At 43.4% G+C, this 19385-nt stretch overlaps 1 protein-coding gene across 1 annotated transcript in view; it reads left to right on the forward strand.

Moving 5' to 3' along the window:
* HOMER2 (homer scaffold protein 2) overlaps nt 1-19385 on the forward strand; it is a 59125-nt gene that overhangs the window by 21957 nt on the left and 17783 nt on the right. The window contains exon 2 of the mRNA XM_081964740.1: nt 3759-3915. Coding sequence (XP_081820866.1) covers nt 3759-3915 — 157 coding nt within the window. The remainder of the gene's footprint in view (nt 1-3758; nt 3916-19385) is intronic.

The following is a 19385-nucleotide window of genomic DNA, read 5'->3' on the forward strand; positions in this document are numbered from 1 at the left end:
GCTCTACGAGTCTCATTTTATTTTATTCTTTTCCCTTAACAACCACACAGTGACTTAGTTTGGGCTGACAAATGTGTCCAGCTAAGGGAATCATCCAGCAAGAATTTGTGATTCCTGCTGCCTCCCAGACTTGCTATATATCTCACCACGAAGGAATACAATTTTCATTTTTTTTTCATCCTAAACTACTATCTTCAGGGTTTTCTTTTCTATCTCCTTTCTATGCAGATTTAGGCGAGCTTATTTCTAATTATATTGAGACGCGGTGGCTCAGTGGCTAAGGCGCTGAACTTGTCGATCAGAAAGGTCGGCAGTTCAAATCCCAGAGCCGCGTAATGGAGTGAGCTCCTGTTACTTGTCCCAGCTCCTGCCAATCTAACAGTTCGAAAGCACTTTAAAAAATGCAAGCAGAAAAATAGGAACCACCTTTGGTGGGAAGGTAACAGAGTTCTGTGCACCTTTGGCGTTTAGTCATGCCAGCCACATGACCATGGAGACGTCTTTGGACAGCGCTGGCTCTTCGGCTTTGAAACGGAGATGAGCACCGCCCCCTAGAGTTGGGAACCACTAGCACATATTGCGAGGAGAAACCTCTACTCTGGGGTTCTCGAGAGCGAATTCCTGAAGGTTTGGTGTATCAAAACAAATCAAAGATCACCTGGGTCCCACTTTATGAAAAAAGCAGTTGTTTTTAAAGTAGTGTCTTATATAAATCATTCGTTATTGTTTAGGGAGGTAGATGAAAGTTTCCTCTGTAGTTTGATCGACATTCGATCCAGGTTTAGTAAGCATGTGTGAAGCTGATCATTTCTGTAGTTGGGAAGTCTCAAGGTTTCCTTCTGTAAGAAGATAAAAAGCCAACACAGTTCTAGGCTGCATAAACAGAGGAGTAGAATCAAGATCCCGTGAAGTGTTAATATCACTTTATAATGCTACACTTGGAAAACTGCATTCAGTTTTGGTCGCCACGGTGTAAAAAAGATGTTGAGACTCTAGAAAGAGTGCAGAGAAGAGCAAGAAAGATAATTAGGGGACTGGAGGCTAAAACATATGAAGAACGGTTGCAGGAACTGGGTATGTTTAGCTTAAGAGAAAGAAGGACTAGGGGAGACATGATAGCATTGTTCCAATATCTCAGGGGTTGCCACAAAGAAGAGGGAGTCAAACTATTCTCCAAAGCACCTGAGGGTAGAACAAGAAGCAATGGGTGGAAACTAATCAAGGAGAGAAGCAACTTAGAACTGAGGAGAAATTTCCTGACAGTTAGAACAATTAATCAGTGGAACAGAAGTTGCCTCCAGAAGTTGTGAATGCCCCAACACTGGAAGTCTTTAAGAAGATGTTGGATAACCATTTGTCTGAAGTGGTATAGGGTTTCCTGCCTAAGCAGGGGGTTGGACTAGAAGACCTCCAAGGTCCCTTCCAACTCTCTTTTTCTATTCTAAGATAAGAAACAGTGATGCAAATTTCATAGAATACCTAATTGGCAGCCTCAAACAGGAATTTGGGATGCAAACTGAAATGTACACCCAGCTAGTACAGAGACCTGAAATAATTGGTGGTACAAAAATTTGCGAGGGCATGAATTCTGGGTGTTGTGACATGCCCAGTAGTAATATAGTGAGATTTACAGTACTGTACAGGCAGTGCCACACAGTTAGTGGGCAGATTCTAAAGATAGACCCTTCAAAAAACACGTTTGGCTAGCTGGATGTGTGAGCTTATTTGCATGGTGTGAAAGCTAAGATAAGAGAAAATCTGCCTTCATTCTAAGGCTTAGAAATTAATGAAGATTATCTTATACAAGTAAGGAAGGAGGAGGATAGCTGCAGTTCAAAGAAATTGTGGATTCAAAAACAGCTGGGAGTTCGAAATAAGAGCGACAGAGCTGACGTGTTTGTCTGTGGCATTTGGTTTTTCTTAATCTTGTGGGAAATATTTTTTAAAAAAACAGAACCATTGGGATCTCAGGTGCTGGAAGGAACCAAACTTTGTGATGATGTCTCAGAATACAAGTAGTCCTCAACGTAGGACCACAATTTCTGTTGCTAAGTGAGACATTTGTTAAGTAGCCTTTGCTCCATTTTATGACTTTTCTTGACACACTTGTTAAGTTCACAGAAGTGGTGAATGCTCCAACACTGGAAGATTTTAAGAAGATGTTGGATAACCATTTGTCTGAAGTGGTGTAGGTTTTCCTGCCTAATCAGGGGGTTGGACTAGAAGACCTCCAAGGTCCCTTCCAACTCTGTTATTCTATTCTATTCTCTATTCTAGTCATTCTTATTCTATTCTGTTCTGTTCTATTCTATTCTCTATTCTAGTCATTCTTATTCTAGTCATTCTTATTCTATTCTATTCTATTCTATTCTATTCTCTATTCTAGTCATTCTTATTCTATTCTGTTCTGTTCTATTCTATTCTCTATTCTAGTCATTCTTATTCTAGTCATTCTTATTCTATTCTGTTCTGTTCTATTCTATTCTCTATTCTAGTCATTCTTATTCTAGTCATTCTTATTCTATTCTATTCTATTCTATTCTCTATTCTATTCATACATTCTGTTCTGTTCTATTCTCTATTCTATTCATTCTTATTCTATTCTATTCTCTATTCTATTCATACATTCTGTTCTATTCTGCTCTATTCTCTATTCTATTCATTCTTATTCTATTCTATTCAAAGTGAATCACTGCAGTTGTAAACCCAAAGGTACTTTTTCAAGAGGCAACTGGACTTTCTGGTTTTTCTTTGAAGACGTCTAGCTTCTCATCCAAGAAGCTTCTTGGATGAAGAACTGAAGAAGCTTCTTGGATGAGAAGCGAAACGTCTTCAAAGAAACCCCAGAAAATCCAGTTGCCTCTTGAAAAAGCACCTTTGGGACAACCATGACCTGGATGACTGAGAAATTTTCTCCAAAGACATCTGCAGTTGTTAAGTGAGTAACAAGGTTGTTAAGTGAACCCAGCTTCCCCATTGACTTTGCTTGTCAGAAGGTCACATAGGGGGAATCACATGACCCTGGGGCACTGCAACCGTCATAAATATGAGTCAGTGGCCAACAATTTGAATTTGAATCACATGACCAAGGGGATGCTGCAATGGCCGTAAGTGTGAAAAACGGTCATAAGTCCCCTTTTTTTCAGTCTGTTGTGACTTCAAGAAGTCACTAAATGAACAGTTTAAATTAAGGACTACTTTTAGAATCATTGGCTCTTTTGCTTTTACTCCTGAGTTTTTATCCTGAACTGTTGTCTCCCACCCATATTTTAGGGTTGACGTAACCCACATTCCTTGTTCAGGAGGTAGGACTGCAGCAGTTGAGGGATTCAGCCGGTTCGCACCTATTCGGAAGAATCGGTTGTTAACTTTCTAAGCAGTTTGGAGAACCAGTTGTTGGAAGAAATCTCCTTTTGTTTTTTTCCCCACTTCACAGGGCTAATCCTGTAAGGAAGGCAGGAAGGAAACATTCTGGTGTTGTTTCTAGCCTCATCTTTATTGCCCTGCTTACAGAAATTGCCTCTCTGGTTAACCCTGATTACATTGTCACAGCTAAGGCAAAGCGCCCATTGACATGAGTGATGCTGAGTTGGCCACGCCCACCCAGTCACATGACCACTGAGCCACTCCCACCCAGCTGGTCATTAGGGCAGAGAACTGGTTGTTAAATTATTTGAATCCCACCACTGGACTGCAGGCATTTTCACCTGTCACAAACTCATTCTCCATTCCATCTCTCCCATCCCTCCCTCTTCCAGAGAACAGCCCATCTTCACCACCAGAGCACACGTCTTCCAAATTGACCCCACCACCAAGAAGAACTGGGTCCCTGCAAGCAAGCAAGCGGTCACGGTCTCCTACTTCTATGACGGCACAAGGAACAGCTACCGAATAATCAGCGTGGACGGAACCAAGGTAAACCAGATAATCTTTGGCCTGGCTTGTAGAACTGGGGATATCACTTGGCTGGGGCCATTCGTACCTAACAGGAGTCGCGTGTACTAGGCTGTATTAACAGAGGGGTAGAATCTAGATCACGTGATGTGTTCCTGGCTCTAACAGTCATGTGCAGGCTAGGGAGGAACATCTGAAGGTGTGTGTAATGTTCTAATGTAGTAAATGTGTGGCAGAAAGTGGACTCTGGGTGTGTTTTTCCAAATGCAGTAAATGAGGTTGAATGTGTATAGTGTTAGAAGAAGTGTGTGTATGTGTGTGTGTGCAGAAATGGGCTGGATTATTAGATTACTCTATCATTGTATTGTAATGAAAGGTGTTAATAGTATTTATGTGTATAGGATTCTTTGAATATTATGGTTTATACGGTCGGGAGTCTTGTGTGGACCTATGATCAAATTAACAAATCAATAAACACAAGTGATAAATTCATACAATGTAAAAAAAAAAGCCGGACTAACAATTTAGGACAATTTGGCTCTTGGCAAGATCTCTGGATGTTGTCCCAAAGGTGCCTTTTTTTCAGGAGGCAACTGGACTTTCTCGTTTTTTCTTTTGAAGACGTTTCACTTCTCATCCAAGAAGCTTCTTCAGCTCTTGACAGGATAAGGGGGAACGGAAGGATTCATATTCCTTGTAGAGAGCTGGTCATTTGCATCCTTTTAGAGGGTCGTTGAGGCCACTTGGAGGTTTATCTCTGTCCTCAGGGTCCACCTGAGTTAGTGCTCCTGGTTCCTGTAGTCTGCAATATTTTTCCCCTGGAAATCCATTCCTCCTCCCACACCATTCCAAGGGTGTGTTCATCCCAAATTGCCTAGCTAAAGGTCTTCCATTCCCCACCATCTTGACAGAGCTGAAGAAGCTTCTTGGATGAGAAGCGAAACTTTTTCAAAATAATAAACAAGAAAGTCCAATTGCCCCCTGAAAAAGGCACCTTTGGGTTATGACTGAGAATCTCTACAGGCTTTTATCTCTGAATGTTGTTTGCAACCATAATTTGCCCACTCCTGAATCCAAGATTACGGGAATTAGGGCAAAATACAGTATGTATAAAAGTGGAACACTGAACACAGAATACCAGATGATATTTTTATTGTAGGGTGTTCATGGTTTGGACGGTTGTTATTTGTCTTTTGCACAATTTTGTTTCCAACCTGGGGAGCAAATAAGTTGAGAATCAGTTTCCAGGTTAACCGAATGATGCAACCGGTAGGCAATCTCTTCATGCAAAATAATTGTTCTCGGTGTACTTTGGCAGCCAGAATCTGTCTGGTAAAAGCAGGGATATCGGAAGGGATTCAAGAAGAATGTTGCTTTCTTGATTTTGGAGAGCAGATCTTCTTCTTGCTGTAGATATGTGTTTACATTGGCTTCTGGCTATAAGGAAAAAATGAATAAGGTTATATTTAATTTTAATGGCTTGGGAGCAACTTCCTACCAGTTGTGGAAAAAGGAATGGCATTTTCTTCTTTATGAGCAGTTCTCTGGCCTCAGTATAAGTACGGAGTCAGAATATTGACGGATGGACTATTGAATAAAAAATGGAACATGGAAGGAAGCCGTGCAGCCAGTGAATAAATGTGTACATGTCCTTACAGTATACTGAGTAAAGCAACTGAAAAAAACAACAACAGAAGAAGAAACTCAGAGGGTAGAGACAGTTTTGAAAATCCACTTCCTGCATGATATGCAACATTTGCCATTTGTTTAGGGACTGTTCACAGTTGCAATGGCACAAAAATGTTTTTCACACGATCGTTACAGCATCCCCAGGGTCACGTGATCAAAATTTAGATGCTTGGCGACTGGCTCGTATTTACAAACATGTTCCTAACTTTTAATCACGGCAGTGAATCCCTGTGCCAAGAAAGATTTATAAAATGGGGCCAAAACTCACTCTTAGCAACGGAAGTTTTGGGCTCCTTGGTGGTCCTAAATCAAAGGATTGCAGGCAGTTAGAAACACAGCTATGATCTTTAGGTCTTATCTCGGTGGAGATGGAATCTTCTCTTGAAGGACTTGATCGAGTTCTTCCTCTAGCAAGACTAGGTGGATTTCCCTACAAAAAAGGAGCTTTGTGATGGGATTGGGCTATTTGGGGAATAAAGGTAAAGGTTCCCCTCGCACATATGTGCTAGTCGTTCCCGACTCTAGGGGGCGGTGCTCATCTCCATTTCAAAGCCGAAGAGCCAGCGCCATACGAAGACGTCTCCCTGGTCATGTGGCCAGCAGGAGTAAACACCAAAGGCACATGGAACGCTGTTACTTTCCCACCAAAGGTGGTTCCTATTTTTCTACTTGCATTTTTTACATGCTTTCGAACTGCTAGGTTGGCAGAAGCTGGGGCAAGCAATGGGAGCTCACACCATTACACGGCGCTAGGGATTCGAACCGCTCAACTGCTGACCTTTCTGATCGACAAGCTCAGCGTCCTAGCCACTGAGCCACTGTGTCCCTTTGACTTTACCTACTGCTTCATAATACTTTTCAGCCCTCTCTAAGTGGTTTTCGGGGAGTACCCGCCCCCAAAAGGCTCACTTGACCCTTACTCTAAATTGGGGTGTTTCTAGCCCCAATTAAAGAAATCTATGTTTCCCCAAACATATTAGGAAGCCATTCCAGAACGAATACATGTTTTTTTTCCTGTTGCCCATGTTATTATATCTGCTGTGTTTGTGATCTGTAGTTGTGGCTTTTAAAAAAAATCTCTCTCACACTGCTTGCTTTTATTATTTATAATGTTTGGTTTTATTGTGTCTATTTTTAATGAATTCATTTACCCACCAGGAAGCTGTGGCTGTTAGGTGGTCTAGAAATCTGTTAAATAAATACATGAATAGCGTCTGGTTTTTCACTGGGACTGCAGCACGCAGTAAAGGGTGGTTTAATCCTCCTTTCACCAGCTGTGGTCCTGAGGAAGCATTCCTGCCCTCGTCTTATTAGCCTCGGAGAAGAAGAAATAAAAGCCCCAGGACAAATTTGCATGCTGCCTTTCATAATCTCATCCCTAGGTAGTTGGTTAGAAGTAGCGCTGCAGTAATGCAAAATGCAGAGCTGTATTTGCGCAAGTTTTTCTGTACATCTTCCTCCTGGTTGGATTTCAACAACAAGGTCCAGAAAAAGGAGTTATATAAAAAAGTTAAAGGTTCCCCATGCACATATGTGCTAGTTGTTCTTGTCTCTAGGGGGCGGTGCTCATCTCCGTTTCAAAGCCGCAGAGCCAGCGCTGTCCGAAGACGTCTCCGTGGTCATGTGGCCAGCATGACTAAACGCTGAAGGTGCATGGAATGCTGTTACCTTCCCACCAAACGTGGTTCCTATATTTTCTACTTGCATTTTTACATGCTTTTGAACTGCTAGGTTGGCAGAAGCTGGGACAAGTAACGGGAGCTCACTAGGGATTTGAACCGCCGAACTGCCAACCTTTCTGATTGACAAGCACAGTGTCTTAGCCACTGAGCCTCCGCAACTCACTAGAGTAGAAATAAGCTTGCCTAAATCTGCATAGAAAGGAGATAGAAAAAAACCCCTGAAGATAGTAGTTTAGGATGGAAAAAAAATGGAAATTGTATTCCTTCGTGGTGAGATATATAGCAAGCCTGGGAGCACCAGGAATCACAAATTCTCACTGGATGATTCCCTAGGCTGGACACATTTGTCAGGGATTCGAACTGCCGAACTGTCAACCTTTCTGATCGACACGCTCAGTGTCTTAGCCACTGAATCACCCCGTCCCTGATAAGGAGTTATACAGGTTTGCATTTATTTTAAAAAAGGTATCAGGGCAATTGCACTGGGTGTGTGAAAGTGCCCGATCATAACAATTTCTGCACGATGTTAAGAGAAAAGTACAGATCAGCTCGTTACAATTAACCTAGATTGGTATCCCTCCAGAATAACGGCGACCCAAAAGAAGGAAGGTTGACAGAGCATCAGCAGTTCTCTCCTTGCTCCCTCGGGAGGAATGCAAAGGTTGAACTTTGCAGAAGCTTCTCTTTCTGCTGGAATAAGCAACTTGCAAAGCTGAAGAGGGTAGGGAGGATTGCCTTGACTGCTTTTTTGGATGTGCTTCAGTTTAGAACAAGCGGTGGCGCAGTGGTTAGAATGCAGTATTGCAAGCCGGCTGCCAGGAGTTCGATCCTGACCGGTTGAAGGTTGACTCAGCCTTCCATCTTTCCCAGGTCGGTAAAATGTGGATTCAGATTGTTGGGGGCAATACTCTGACACAGTAAACCAGTGCCCTTCCCCCAACCAGTGGTGGGATTCAAGTAATTTAAGAACCTTTTTGCCCAGGGTCTGGTTGGCTGTGGTGGGAATTGTGTGACTCATCCCCATCCTCCAGCCCTGCCATACATGTGGGATGAGACCCCCATGATAGCCAACCTGACCCTGAGTGAACCAGTTGTTAATTTACCCACCCCCGCTATCAACGTAGATCCTGGGTGCTCCGCTCCAATGGAGAAACAAGTTACCAAGCGGCCGGCACAAAGGAAGGAGGAGAAGAAAGAGGGACCTCGTCCGACCACTCTGTTGCCCATTTCTCCATTGCAGTGCAGTGCAGCGCCCAGGATCCACTTTAGAGGATACTGTGATTTAACAACCGGTTTGCTTGAACTGGTACAAACCGTCTGAATCCCACCACTGTCCTCAACCTTTGGGACACCAGGAAGCGGCTCAATGGAGAAAGTTTTTTCCGCAGACTGAAGGAGGTGTGGTTTCACATGCTCCCTGCGTCCCACAGATGGGGCTTCGCTTGTTTGCGCAGACCGGTTTCTGGCATGCTACGGATTGCTGCCAGTCCACAGACCAGGGGTTGGGGACCCTGCCGTAAATCACTTGGAGAGGGCTGTAAAGTATAAAGCCCTAGAGGCTATTGCTAATGCTATTTTAAAAAGGAGGCACAGCATCCACCTCTGTGCAAAGTCACATCCAAGGAGTGTGTCTTCGTACTCTGCTGTACAGCTGCAGCTCCTTGGATAGAGAGTGTTGAGTTGGCAGGCCTGGGATGTGCCGAGTGAGAATGTGTGAAGACCTTTGACGGATCAGATTCATCACTTCCTAGATTGATTTTTGTACTTGTGAGATCCTACTCTCCTTTGCTCCCTCCTACCTCTCACTTTGTGTACCAGCCACAGTATCTCATTTCTCCCAGATGATGGAGGAAGCTCTGGAATATTGTTTTTCTTCTGCAAAGACCTTCCTGGTTCATTATTACAACTCACTGGAATTGGGCGGTGGGAAAAGCCCCCTGATTTTCAACCCACAATGGCCCTTGCTAGAAGCCAACATACTAAGATGTGTGACACTAATGTGGAGACTCTAGAAAGAGTGCAGAGAAGAGCCACCAAGAGGATTAGATGTTCTTTTTAAATTAAATTTTATCTTATTTCTGTTGATTCCTCTATTTGGCTGGAGTTCGGTGTGGCTTCAATCCTGCTCTTAAAGGTAAAGGTTCCCCTCGCACATCTGTGCTAGTCGTTCCTGACTCTAGGGGGCGGTGCTCATCTCTGTTTCTAAGCCAAAGAGCCAGCGCTGTCCGAAGATGTCTCTGTGGTCATGTGACCGACATGACTAAATGTTGAAGGCGCACGGAACGCTGTTACCTTCCCACCAAAGGTGGTCCCTATTTTTCTACTTGCATTTTTACGTGTTTTCAAACGGCTAGGTTGGCAGAAGCTGGGACAAGTAACAGGAGCTCACCCCATTACGCGGCTCTAGGGATATTCAAACTGCCGAGTTGCCGACCTTTCTGATCGACAAGCTCAGCGTCTTAGCCACTGAGCCACCACATCCCTCTCCTGCTCTTATGTTGTCCTTAATTTGTTCTCGATTTTGAGGATTTTAAAAAAAATGAATATGTACTGCTATAGAAACCCCAGTTCAGCCTTCCCTAAGCTGATGATCTCCAGGCAGGCTGGACTACAACTCCCATCGCTCCCGGTCAGCACAGCCAGCTGACAAACTCACCAACTTAGGAGTTGATCTGCTCTCCGTTAGCTGAATGGAAGCAGAAATAAAGTAAACCTAACTGGCGCATTAAAGCAGTTGTTGCAGAGCCTGGAAGAAATTTTTTGGGAAAGATCCCTAGTGCAACTTCCAAAAAAAATATTAAAAGTCTGTCAAATCTGCAAATAGTTTATCTCAGGGTTGGTTTTTTTTTTGGCAGTCAGCACACATCACGTGCTTTCATAATCGAAGAATAGATGTGCTTAAAATGTGGATATAAATAGATAGTTGCTGAGTGTTTGAGAACATACACTGATCCAATGGTGTTGAAGAGGAAGGAGATACCGATATGTGTATTTTAAAAATGGATATACGTGTGCTGTATCCTTGGCATAAACATTCGTTGAATTCATCCATTGCACTAAGACTTCATTTGCTTTAAATAGTACAGGGAGTTACTTAGTTCACCTGTTTGAAGTTACAACGGCCCTGGGAAAAAATGACTTAGGACCATTTTTCACACTTACGACCGTTGCAGCATCCCCATGGTCGTGTGGTTTACATTCGGATGCTTGACCACTGACTCACATTTACGACGGTTGCAGTGTCCTGGGGAGTCACGTCTTTTCCAAGCAAAGTCAGCGGGGAAACCAGGTTCCCTTAACAACCAGGTTCCTGATTTAACAACTGCAGCGATTCACTTAATGACTGTGGCAAGAAAAGACGTGAAATGGGGCAAAACTCACCGAACCACTTCCTCTCTTAGCAACGTCAGTTTTGGGCTCAAAGGTGGCCGTACTTTGAGGGCTACCTGTATATGGAAGACGCTGCGAAGATACATTCAACAAACCATGAGCTGCAGTGGCCCAGTGGTTAGAGTGCAGTACTGCAGCCTACTTCTGCTGATCATCGGCTGCCAGTAGTTTGGCAGGTCGAATCTCACTAGGCTGAAGGTTGATTCAGCCTTCCATCCTTCCGAGGTCAGTAAAATGAGGACCCAGATTTTGGGGGGCAAGAGGCTGACTCTGTAAACTGCTTAGAGAGGGCTTTAAAGACTGTGAAGCAATGTATATGTGCTATTGCCATTGCTAAACCATGCTTTTGGTTTTAGTAGTTACAACAGCTGCATTCGCGCAACATGCTATGCCAAAACCAGTCTGGAGAATTCACATTGATATTTATTGTCTGAACCCACCTCCTTTTGATGTTGTTTTCCCTACATCCACATGGGGGAAAGCCAGCATGACTTCTGGAAGCCATATAAACTGTAGTTGAGTATTGCTTCTAATCCATTTAGTTGCTTAATCATCCAGGACTAATCAAATTCTGGACAACAGCCTAAGCTTTGGGAATAGATGTGGCCTCGTTCTCTCTTTTATAGTCTCTGGATTCTCCTCCCATCACAATGACCTAAATCAGGGCATGATCTCTCATTTGAGAACACCAATCACAGGGTGTTCTAAAATAAGTTGAACCAAGTCGACAAAAGTACATCTACTGACCCACCGGCCAGAAAGGAAACAGAAATTTGATTTATTTGTGATTTGGCCCACCGATTTTGCATGCTTGCCTTATCCAATGTGGCCTCCACCCCCCAAAAAATAAATGGCATGTAACACTTGGACGCTGAGAAGTTATTCACACCCATTGAATCTGTTGTTGTCCCTTCCATTATCACCAATCTACAAATGTCCCGTTTTCTTCCCTTGTTGAGTTCAAACATTGATTGCTTTTGACTACAATCTGTAGCTATTGCTTATAATTACAAGAATGGGTGTTGATTTTGCTTTCTCTGCTTTTTCTCTCCCCCCCCCCCCCCCCACTTGCTAAATTTATTTCCCCTGCCCTGAATTTTTTAGTTTCTTAATTTTGCAACCCACAGGAAATCTTTTAAAAGCTCCTTCTGCTTCTTGGGCGAACCACTTTGAAGCAACTTTAGGGGGGTGGAATTTTGGAAAAGCAGATGTTGGCATTCTCCGAATCACCTGGCTGCTGTGCAGAACATCTCTAGGTGTCTCTTCATGGTCCATGCTGGCTTTGTGTGTTTTGTTTTCCCAAAGAGAGAAAGAGACTCGAGAGCAGAAACTAGGCTTCTAAAGGGATGCTGAGCTTGTCAATCAGAAAGGTCGGCAGTTCAGTGGTTCGAATCCCTGTTCCAGAATTCAGGCCTTCTTTAGCAAAACCACCTCACCATACAACCAGTGGTGGGATTCAGCCAATTTGCAGCTATTTGGGAGAACTAGTTGTTAACTTTCTAAGCAGTTTGGAGAACCGGTTGTTTTTTTCCCCACTTTACAGGGCTAATCCTGTAAGGAAGGCAGGAAGGAAACATTCTGGTAAAGTAGAATAAAATATGGATTAAAATATAAGAATGAAGATGTGGCATAAAAGGGACAGTTAGAAGCCTGCTTAAAAGGACAGGGAAATGTCATCAACCTTCAACCACAACATGTTCCAGCAAACGTCCCTATGTCAAAAGTCCAAAACCACAAAGTTCAATTAAAGTTCGTTAATGGCACGTAGTCCACACCTGTAACAAGGAGAAGTAAGACCCCCCATCTCCTTATAAGGCTTTTTCCTTAAGGTAACCAATAAGAAATGGGTTAAGTGTTTCCGTGTTACGCTATCTTTGAGAATGTATAAGAATGCGTGCTTTGATAAAGAAGGTTGTTCAAAATTTGCAATGTTAGCCATGTGCTAACTTTCTGAATCTGGCTGCCAATTAAATTCCTCCTGTATCCTGAGAAGTCTAAAGACTGTCATTTTCTGCAACACTGGTGTTATTTCTAGCCTCATCTTGATTGCCCTGCTTACAGAAACTGCCTCTCCAGTTAACCCTTGTTCCATTGTAACAGCTAAGGCCAAGCGTCAATGTGAGTGATGTTGAGTTGACCACGCCTACCCAGTCACATGACCAATGAGCCCCACCTACCAAGCTGGTCATTGAACTGGTTGTTAAATTATTTGAATCCCACCACTGCATACAACTCTCTTCAGGCCCTTTCTTTTCCCGGAATCAAAATGACAGCATTTTGTTCTCCTTACTTACTCAGATTGTACCTACTGGAAAGTTTGATCCCGAAGAGTTATTGGTAAAGATAGACGGAATGGGGAAGGAATGCTGGTTAGGTTGACTCATGAGATTTTTATTGAACGATGCTAATTTTGTGACAGGGCCTGAATGTCCTCTTTGTAAGAGCAAAGGTGACCTCTTCAGTTCTTCATACAGCCCAATATGATACTACCTGTTTCTGGTTATAGTGTGTATTTCCCAGTGGTCTGTCCAGCTATTTTTTTTAAAGAGAGACAGTTGCTGAATCAGTCACATGTCGTAAGGTACAATATAAAATAAATGAAGAATCCTGGGGTGCTCTTAAATGTTGAATGCTGCTGCAGTAATGAATTTCGTAGGTGTTAACTGAGCAACAAGATTATTACTCTTTAAAATTACCACTTTCCCTTCTGCCCCAAGAGTGTTTAGCAAGAGCAAGCAAATAAGACAACATTTTATGAACATGCTGAGAGAGAGAAAAGACATCAGTAATGATAAAAAAAAGACACCAGTAATGAAAATATGAATGTTTTGTGGTGGAGTCCAGAAATGGTATTCAGATGGTTAGGGTTAGGGGTTAGAAAAACGCAGGTGGGCCCATCCATCCACCCCAGCTCTATGCCATCCTATTTCGGCACATTTTTGAGGCCAGGTGCATGCACAGAAGGCATGCGCATGAGCAAAGCACATGCACAGAAGGCTGGGCACATGCGTGGATGGGGCACATGTACCCCGCAAGGTGAACTGGTGGCAACAAAATGTGGAACCCACCGCTGGTGGAGTCGCTTAGATTCAGTGACAATTTCATGAAGAACTTTTGAGGATGAGATTTTCATCAATGTGAAGGCAAGATCTGACTTCTAAAAAGATACTTGATGTCTAAATCAATTCATGTGTTTCCTTTGTTAAGCCATTTATTAAGGTTCTTCTCCAACTGATGGTTTCCTTCAAAGAGAAGTAGGCAGTTGAACTTCATAGGTCTACTACTTGCTTCCTGACTACAAGGAAGTGGTATTTTCTAGAAAACTATAATAAATCCTGACTCACACACTGTTTGAAGTCAGAGTTTCTCAACCCCCATCAAGTTTAAATCGAGTGGGCTTCAACTCCCAGAATTCCCAGCCACCATGTCAGCTGGAGAATTCTGGGAGCTGAAGTCCACACACCCTTATATACATTGCTGAGGTTGAGAAATATTGCTCTGAGTTACGGGCAGATTTGATCATCATCTGCTTTTTGTAGCTTAATGCAACATGTGAACTTGATTTAAAGAGGTTGATCAATCAAGGCTTGTGACAATTTATTAAGAAACCAGTCAGTTGGGGGCCTAATGTATTTAATAAATTGTGGTTAAGCTGTTTCTTGTTCTAATCAAATCTTCCTGTCATGCCGTTTTTCACAAGACCTAAAATATTTATGTTATAAACCAGAGCAGGAGTTAGGTTTTCTATTTTATTTGACTCTCTTTTTTTTTTAAATGGTCAATAAATTTGTTAACCCATAGATAAAACAGAGAGCTATTCCAAGCATGCCTCTTAAGTTCGGCTTAAGCCTCAGGAATGACTTTAAAAAATAACCACGGTGGCTGGCTGCAGTGCAGAATTTGCAACCCAAATAAAATTGGTGGCAGAGAGAAAAACCTCATCAGTTCCTCTTCTGGGAAATGGGTATATTTTGACTGCAGGCCTTGCGTTTTCTCAGCCCAAACTGCGGGAACTCAATGAAGGAAGGAGTTACATGTTCTACCCAGGCAGGTGCTGAGATTTGGCCAAACAGATGCATCCTGATTGGTTGGGTGCCAGATCACTTCTCAACGTCTATCTCGAAAGAAGGAAAGTCGTTGGTAAATTCCACCACTCTTTTGCCTTCACTCAGTTTCACGGAAGGGCGCCAGGAAAAACAAAACCGAACATCTGTACATGAGTTAGATTTCAAAGGTCAAGCCAGGGACACTTTCTCCTTTCCTGTAGCTTCTGTGATTGCTTCTGTAGACTATTCTTTGGGGTGAAACACAGTACGGGTGTCGGTAGTTATGGCTCGATTCAGTGGTGGGTTCCGGTAGAGGCTACTGCCAGTTCAGTGGGTGCACATGCGCAGTACAACTAAAATGTCTCTGTGCATGTGCAGAAGCAAGAAACAAGATGGCGGCGCCTATGGCACTGCCAGGAGAACAGGTTAGGGGGTGTGGCAGGCCTGGGTCTCTGCCGGTTCCAGTGACCCAGGCCACCAAGCTACCACTGGTTCAACTGAACCAGTCCAAACTGGTAGGAACCTACCCTACTGTGTTTCCCTGAAAATAAGGCAGGGTCTTATTTTCTTTTGACCTCTGAAATAAGCACTTGGCCTTATTTTCAGGGAGGTCTTATTAAGGAGTAGGCCCCTTAACCTCGGCCCGCAATCCTGCAGATCAGCTGATCCAGAGAGAGCCGGAAGTTCTGTCTCTGTTTCTGGCACACTCTTGCCATCCCTTGCGTCACTGGGCCTGCTGCTCTTTTTGCGGCCGCCATTAAGAGAAGGGGCGCGGTAGCTAGGGTTTGCGGGAGCGGCCTCTGCAAGGCCATTCCGCATGGATGGCAGGTACGTGTGGGGTGCATGGGGCATGTCCCCCCCCTTCCCCAAGGAAATGGCAGGGACTGGCTGTGCATGTGGTTAAATATTTTTGGGGAGGGCTTATTTTAGCGCATGCGCTCCAAAGCCCGATTGGGCTTATTATCCGGGGAGGTCTTATTTTCAGGGAAACAGGGTAGGTGAGCAAGAATGTGACTTGTTCTCCAAGCTCAATGGCTGGACATTTCATTGGAACCAATCCAAATTCCATGGAGCAAGAGAACAGAATCTCCAACGTCTCCAGATCCGATTCTTCAAGTCAGATATTAAGCATGTTGGCGTGGGTGGGAAGCTGGCTTGGTTTTTGAGTCGCTATATTTAGTTCCAGTCTTAAGATGGCATTCGGGAGGAAGCAGCAGATGTTGTTGGTTAGCCATCTGCCAACTTGACTTCCTTCCCCCACTTTCTCCTGATGAATACATGGTAGATTCAGGAAAGTGGAACACCTTGACCATTAATGTGGGTTGCTTAGCCATGGTGGCACAGGGGTTAGAATGCAGTGCTGCAGGCTAACTCACTGCCCACAGCCTGGAGTTCGATTCTAACCAGATTAACGTTGACTCAGCCTTCCATCCTTCTGAGATGGGTAAAATGAGGACCCAGATTGTTGGGGGCAAGAGGCTGACTCCGTAAAACTGCTTACAGAGGGTTGAAAAGTATTATGAAGCAGTAGGTAAAGTCAAAGGGGATCAGTGGCTAAGATGCTGAGCTTGTTGAAGAGAAAGGTCGACAGTTTGGCAGTTCGAATCCCATAACGGAGTGAGCTCCCGCTACTTGTCCCAGCTTCTGCCAACTTAGCAGGTCGAAAGCATGCAAAACTGCAAGTAGAAAAAATAGGGGCCACCTTTGGCATGGTAGCAGCGTTCCCTGCGCCTTTGGCGTTGAGTCATGCCGGCCACATGATCACGGAGACGTCTTCGGACAGCACTGGCTCTTCGGCTTTGAAACGGAGATGAGCACAGCTCCCTAGAGTCGGGAATGACTAGCACATATATGCGAGGGGAACCTTTATCTTTACCCTTAGGTAAAGTTAATAGCTATTGCTATTACTATTAATCCTGCCCTTAGTAGTAGTATTGGAAAAAATTATGACATTGACAATTTTTGCCTTGCATGAAGCAGTCAATATGGTCCCAACATAGAAATCCTTGTGTCCAAATTCCTAATATTCCCTCCTTAAAAAGAATCTGGTGCTTGCTTCTAATCAAATTAACATTCTGCTCAAAATTTATTTGAAATATTTTTGGAGTTTTTATTGTATTTCTTTCCAAAACTTTAATTACTTTTTTTGGCACAGCAAAACATTCCATCTTTCTTATGGCATTTCCAACATGGTGGTTATATGCTTTGTTTATCTTAACAATCACACACAGAGTTATAAACTACCTGTAAAACATTTTGTACCAAGGTTTCATTAGATTGTACTTGGAGTGAATTTTATTGAACTTTTTCCCATAGTCCTTCACATTGATCGACTGTAATTCTCTAAGTTTGCTTCTTGTTTATCTTTGAATGTTTAATTCGTTCCTTCTTTATGTCCATCTTCGTATTCGTTGGTCTTGCGTTATGGATCATATTGCTGTAAATACTAGATCTTCTGCTAAAAATGAACCTGCAGTGTAGCTACAGTTATTTCTTTTACTTATGTTTTTGCAGACTTGTGGAAATTGGTATTTGTCTTTCATTTTCAAATTGCTGCAGATGCCACTTTTATATTCATTTCAAGTATAACTTCTATAATGCTCCCAGCAATCTTCTCACTGCTGATTCTTCACTAAGAATAATCGTTATTTGTACAACCGTTTTGAGGGTTTGCATAGATGACACACAAACCTGCAAAGAGGGATGTAGTTTAAATGTAGTATTACAGGTCATAATACTAAAAATAGGCCCTTACCAAAGCAAAGGTCACTTCATGGTAGAATAGCAGGAGGTGAAATTTGAATTGGGACAACTTCTATTTTCCAGTGGCTGTTTCCAAGATTTGAGACTCTCTGCCAAGGGTTGCCTAGCTAATTACATATTTGCTTGTCCTTCTTTTGTCAAACACAGAAAGTATTTATTCGAGAGGAGTTTTGGCCTTTCCTGCAAATTTCTGGCCGATTTAGCTTTTCAACTGATACTGCTGTTTTCCCAAATGATATGTTAGTTATCTTCTGTGAAACGATATATGCTTTTATTCAGGGGTGGGCTTCAAAAAATTTAGCAAGGGGTTCTCTGCCTGGTTGCTGGGTGGGCATGGCCTAGTCGGCCTCTTGCATCATGGCGGTGGGGGGGGGGTGTTTTTGCCCTCCCCAGGCTCTGGAGGCTTTCCTCGAGTCTCCAGGAGGGTAAAAACAGCCTGGGCCCTCTGGAGGCTAGAAACAGGCCCGTGTCAGGGTTCCAAATAGCATCCAAAAGTAAATCAGAGTCCAAGGCGAAGTATTGCTCGAAGCTCCAATTTATTCGAGAGCCATGTTGGCACATCTGGTAAAACCCAAATCCGAAAGCTTCCCGGGTTTCCCCACCCAGTTGAAAGTTCAAGATCTTGCCCCCACACCCATCAGTCCATCCCATGGTCCAATCTCCCACTGCCATGCTGGCAGTTCCACCCATCCAGTTCCGGTCAGGTGCAGAGACAAAGGATGACCTTGGCTTTCTAGAAAGAATGTTGTTATGGCTACATAGTATGTAACTCCGTACCATCCCCCCCTCCCATTTTCCCACAATAGAAAATGCATAGTAGAATAATAGAAAATGTGGCAGGCCAAAGATCCAAAAGAAAAGATGGCTGCAGGCCTGACAGCCCATTCCTGGCCTTCCCGAACTTCCAGTAAGCCTGTTTTTCCCCTCCCCGAGCCTCCATGCGGGCCCTGCACTTACCTGCATCCAAAACGGGCCGCGTGGGGACTCCTGGGAGGGGATGGGTAGGCGGGGCCAGCCAACAGTGGGATTTGGGGGTTCTCCAAACTGCATAGAATCTTAGCCTAGAGTTTCTCCCAAACCCCTGCAAATCCCCAGCAGTCCACCCCTGCTTTTATTTCAGGTGACATGGGTCTTCTTAAGCACTCAAAGTAGGAAGGCATGATTTACATTGATAAACGATTTCCAATTCACCCGCAATTTAAAAACTTTAGGGATTGGTGAATCCGAAACCACATCATATTCATTGGGATCATGGAGTTTCGGACTGAAACTCCCCTTTGTAAGAAGATACCCAGATATCGAAAACGGAACACATCTTGCTAAATCTTTCCTTGATAATTGGAACTCCGCTGTGCCAGGAACTTCCAGAGCAATAACTGGCAATACATCTGGGAAATGGGAGTTGGATGTGAAAATCCAATAAAGTCTAACCTGAACCCTTCTGTCATTTATCATCTGTATTAAGCCCCAGCACAGGTGGGAGGGGAAGAAGTTCTACTTTCCTGATATAACGTGGGCCTCTTGGAAATGCCTCTTTGCTGTTCACTTTTGAAAAAAATCCATTGGTGTCTTCCTTTGGCAATGAATAAAAATATGCCTTTATTTTGTATGCTCATATGGATAATGTATTAGCCAATCTGGAATATTACACAACTGTCAGCAAGCATGGGAGGTGTTTCTGGCTTCCTTGCTAGGCATTAGTTTGGCAACCTAGAGAATATTTTCTAATGTATTAAATAAGGAAAAATTGCAATAGCAATAGCACTTGAAGGAAGGAAGGAAGGAAGGAAGGAAGGAAGATACTCCGAGATGATTCACACCCTGGTCAGTGTCTCTTTGCACTTCTGCCATCGGGCAGAAGACATCAAAGTATAGCCAGCCAAACAAATAGGTTTAAAGGTAGTTTCTATCCTTGGGCTGT

The sequence above is a fragment of the Natrix helvetica genome (genome assembly GCF_964273705.1).
Source record: "Natrix helvetica genome assembly, chromosome: 12".
NCBI lineage: Eukaryota > Metazoa > Chordata > Lepidosauria > Squamata > Natricidae > Natrix > Natrix helvetica.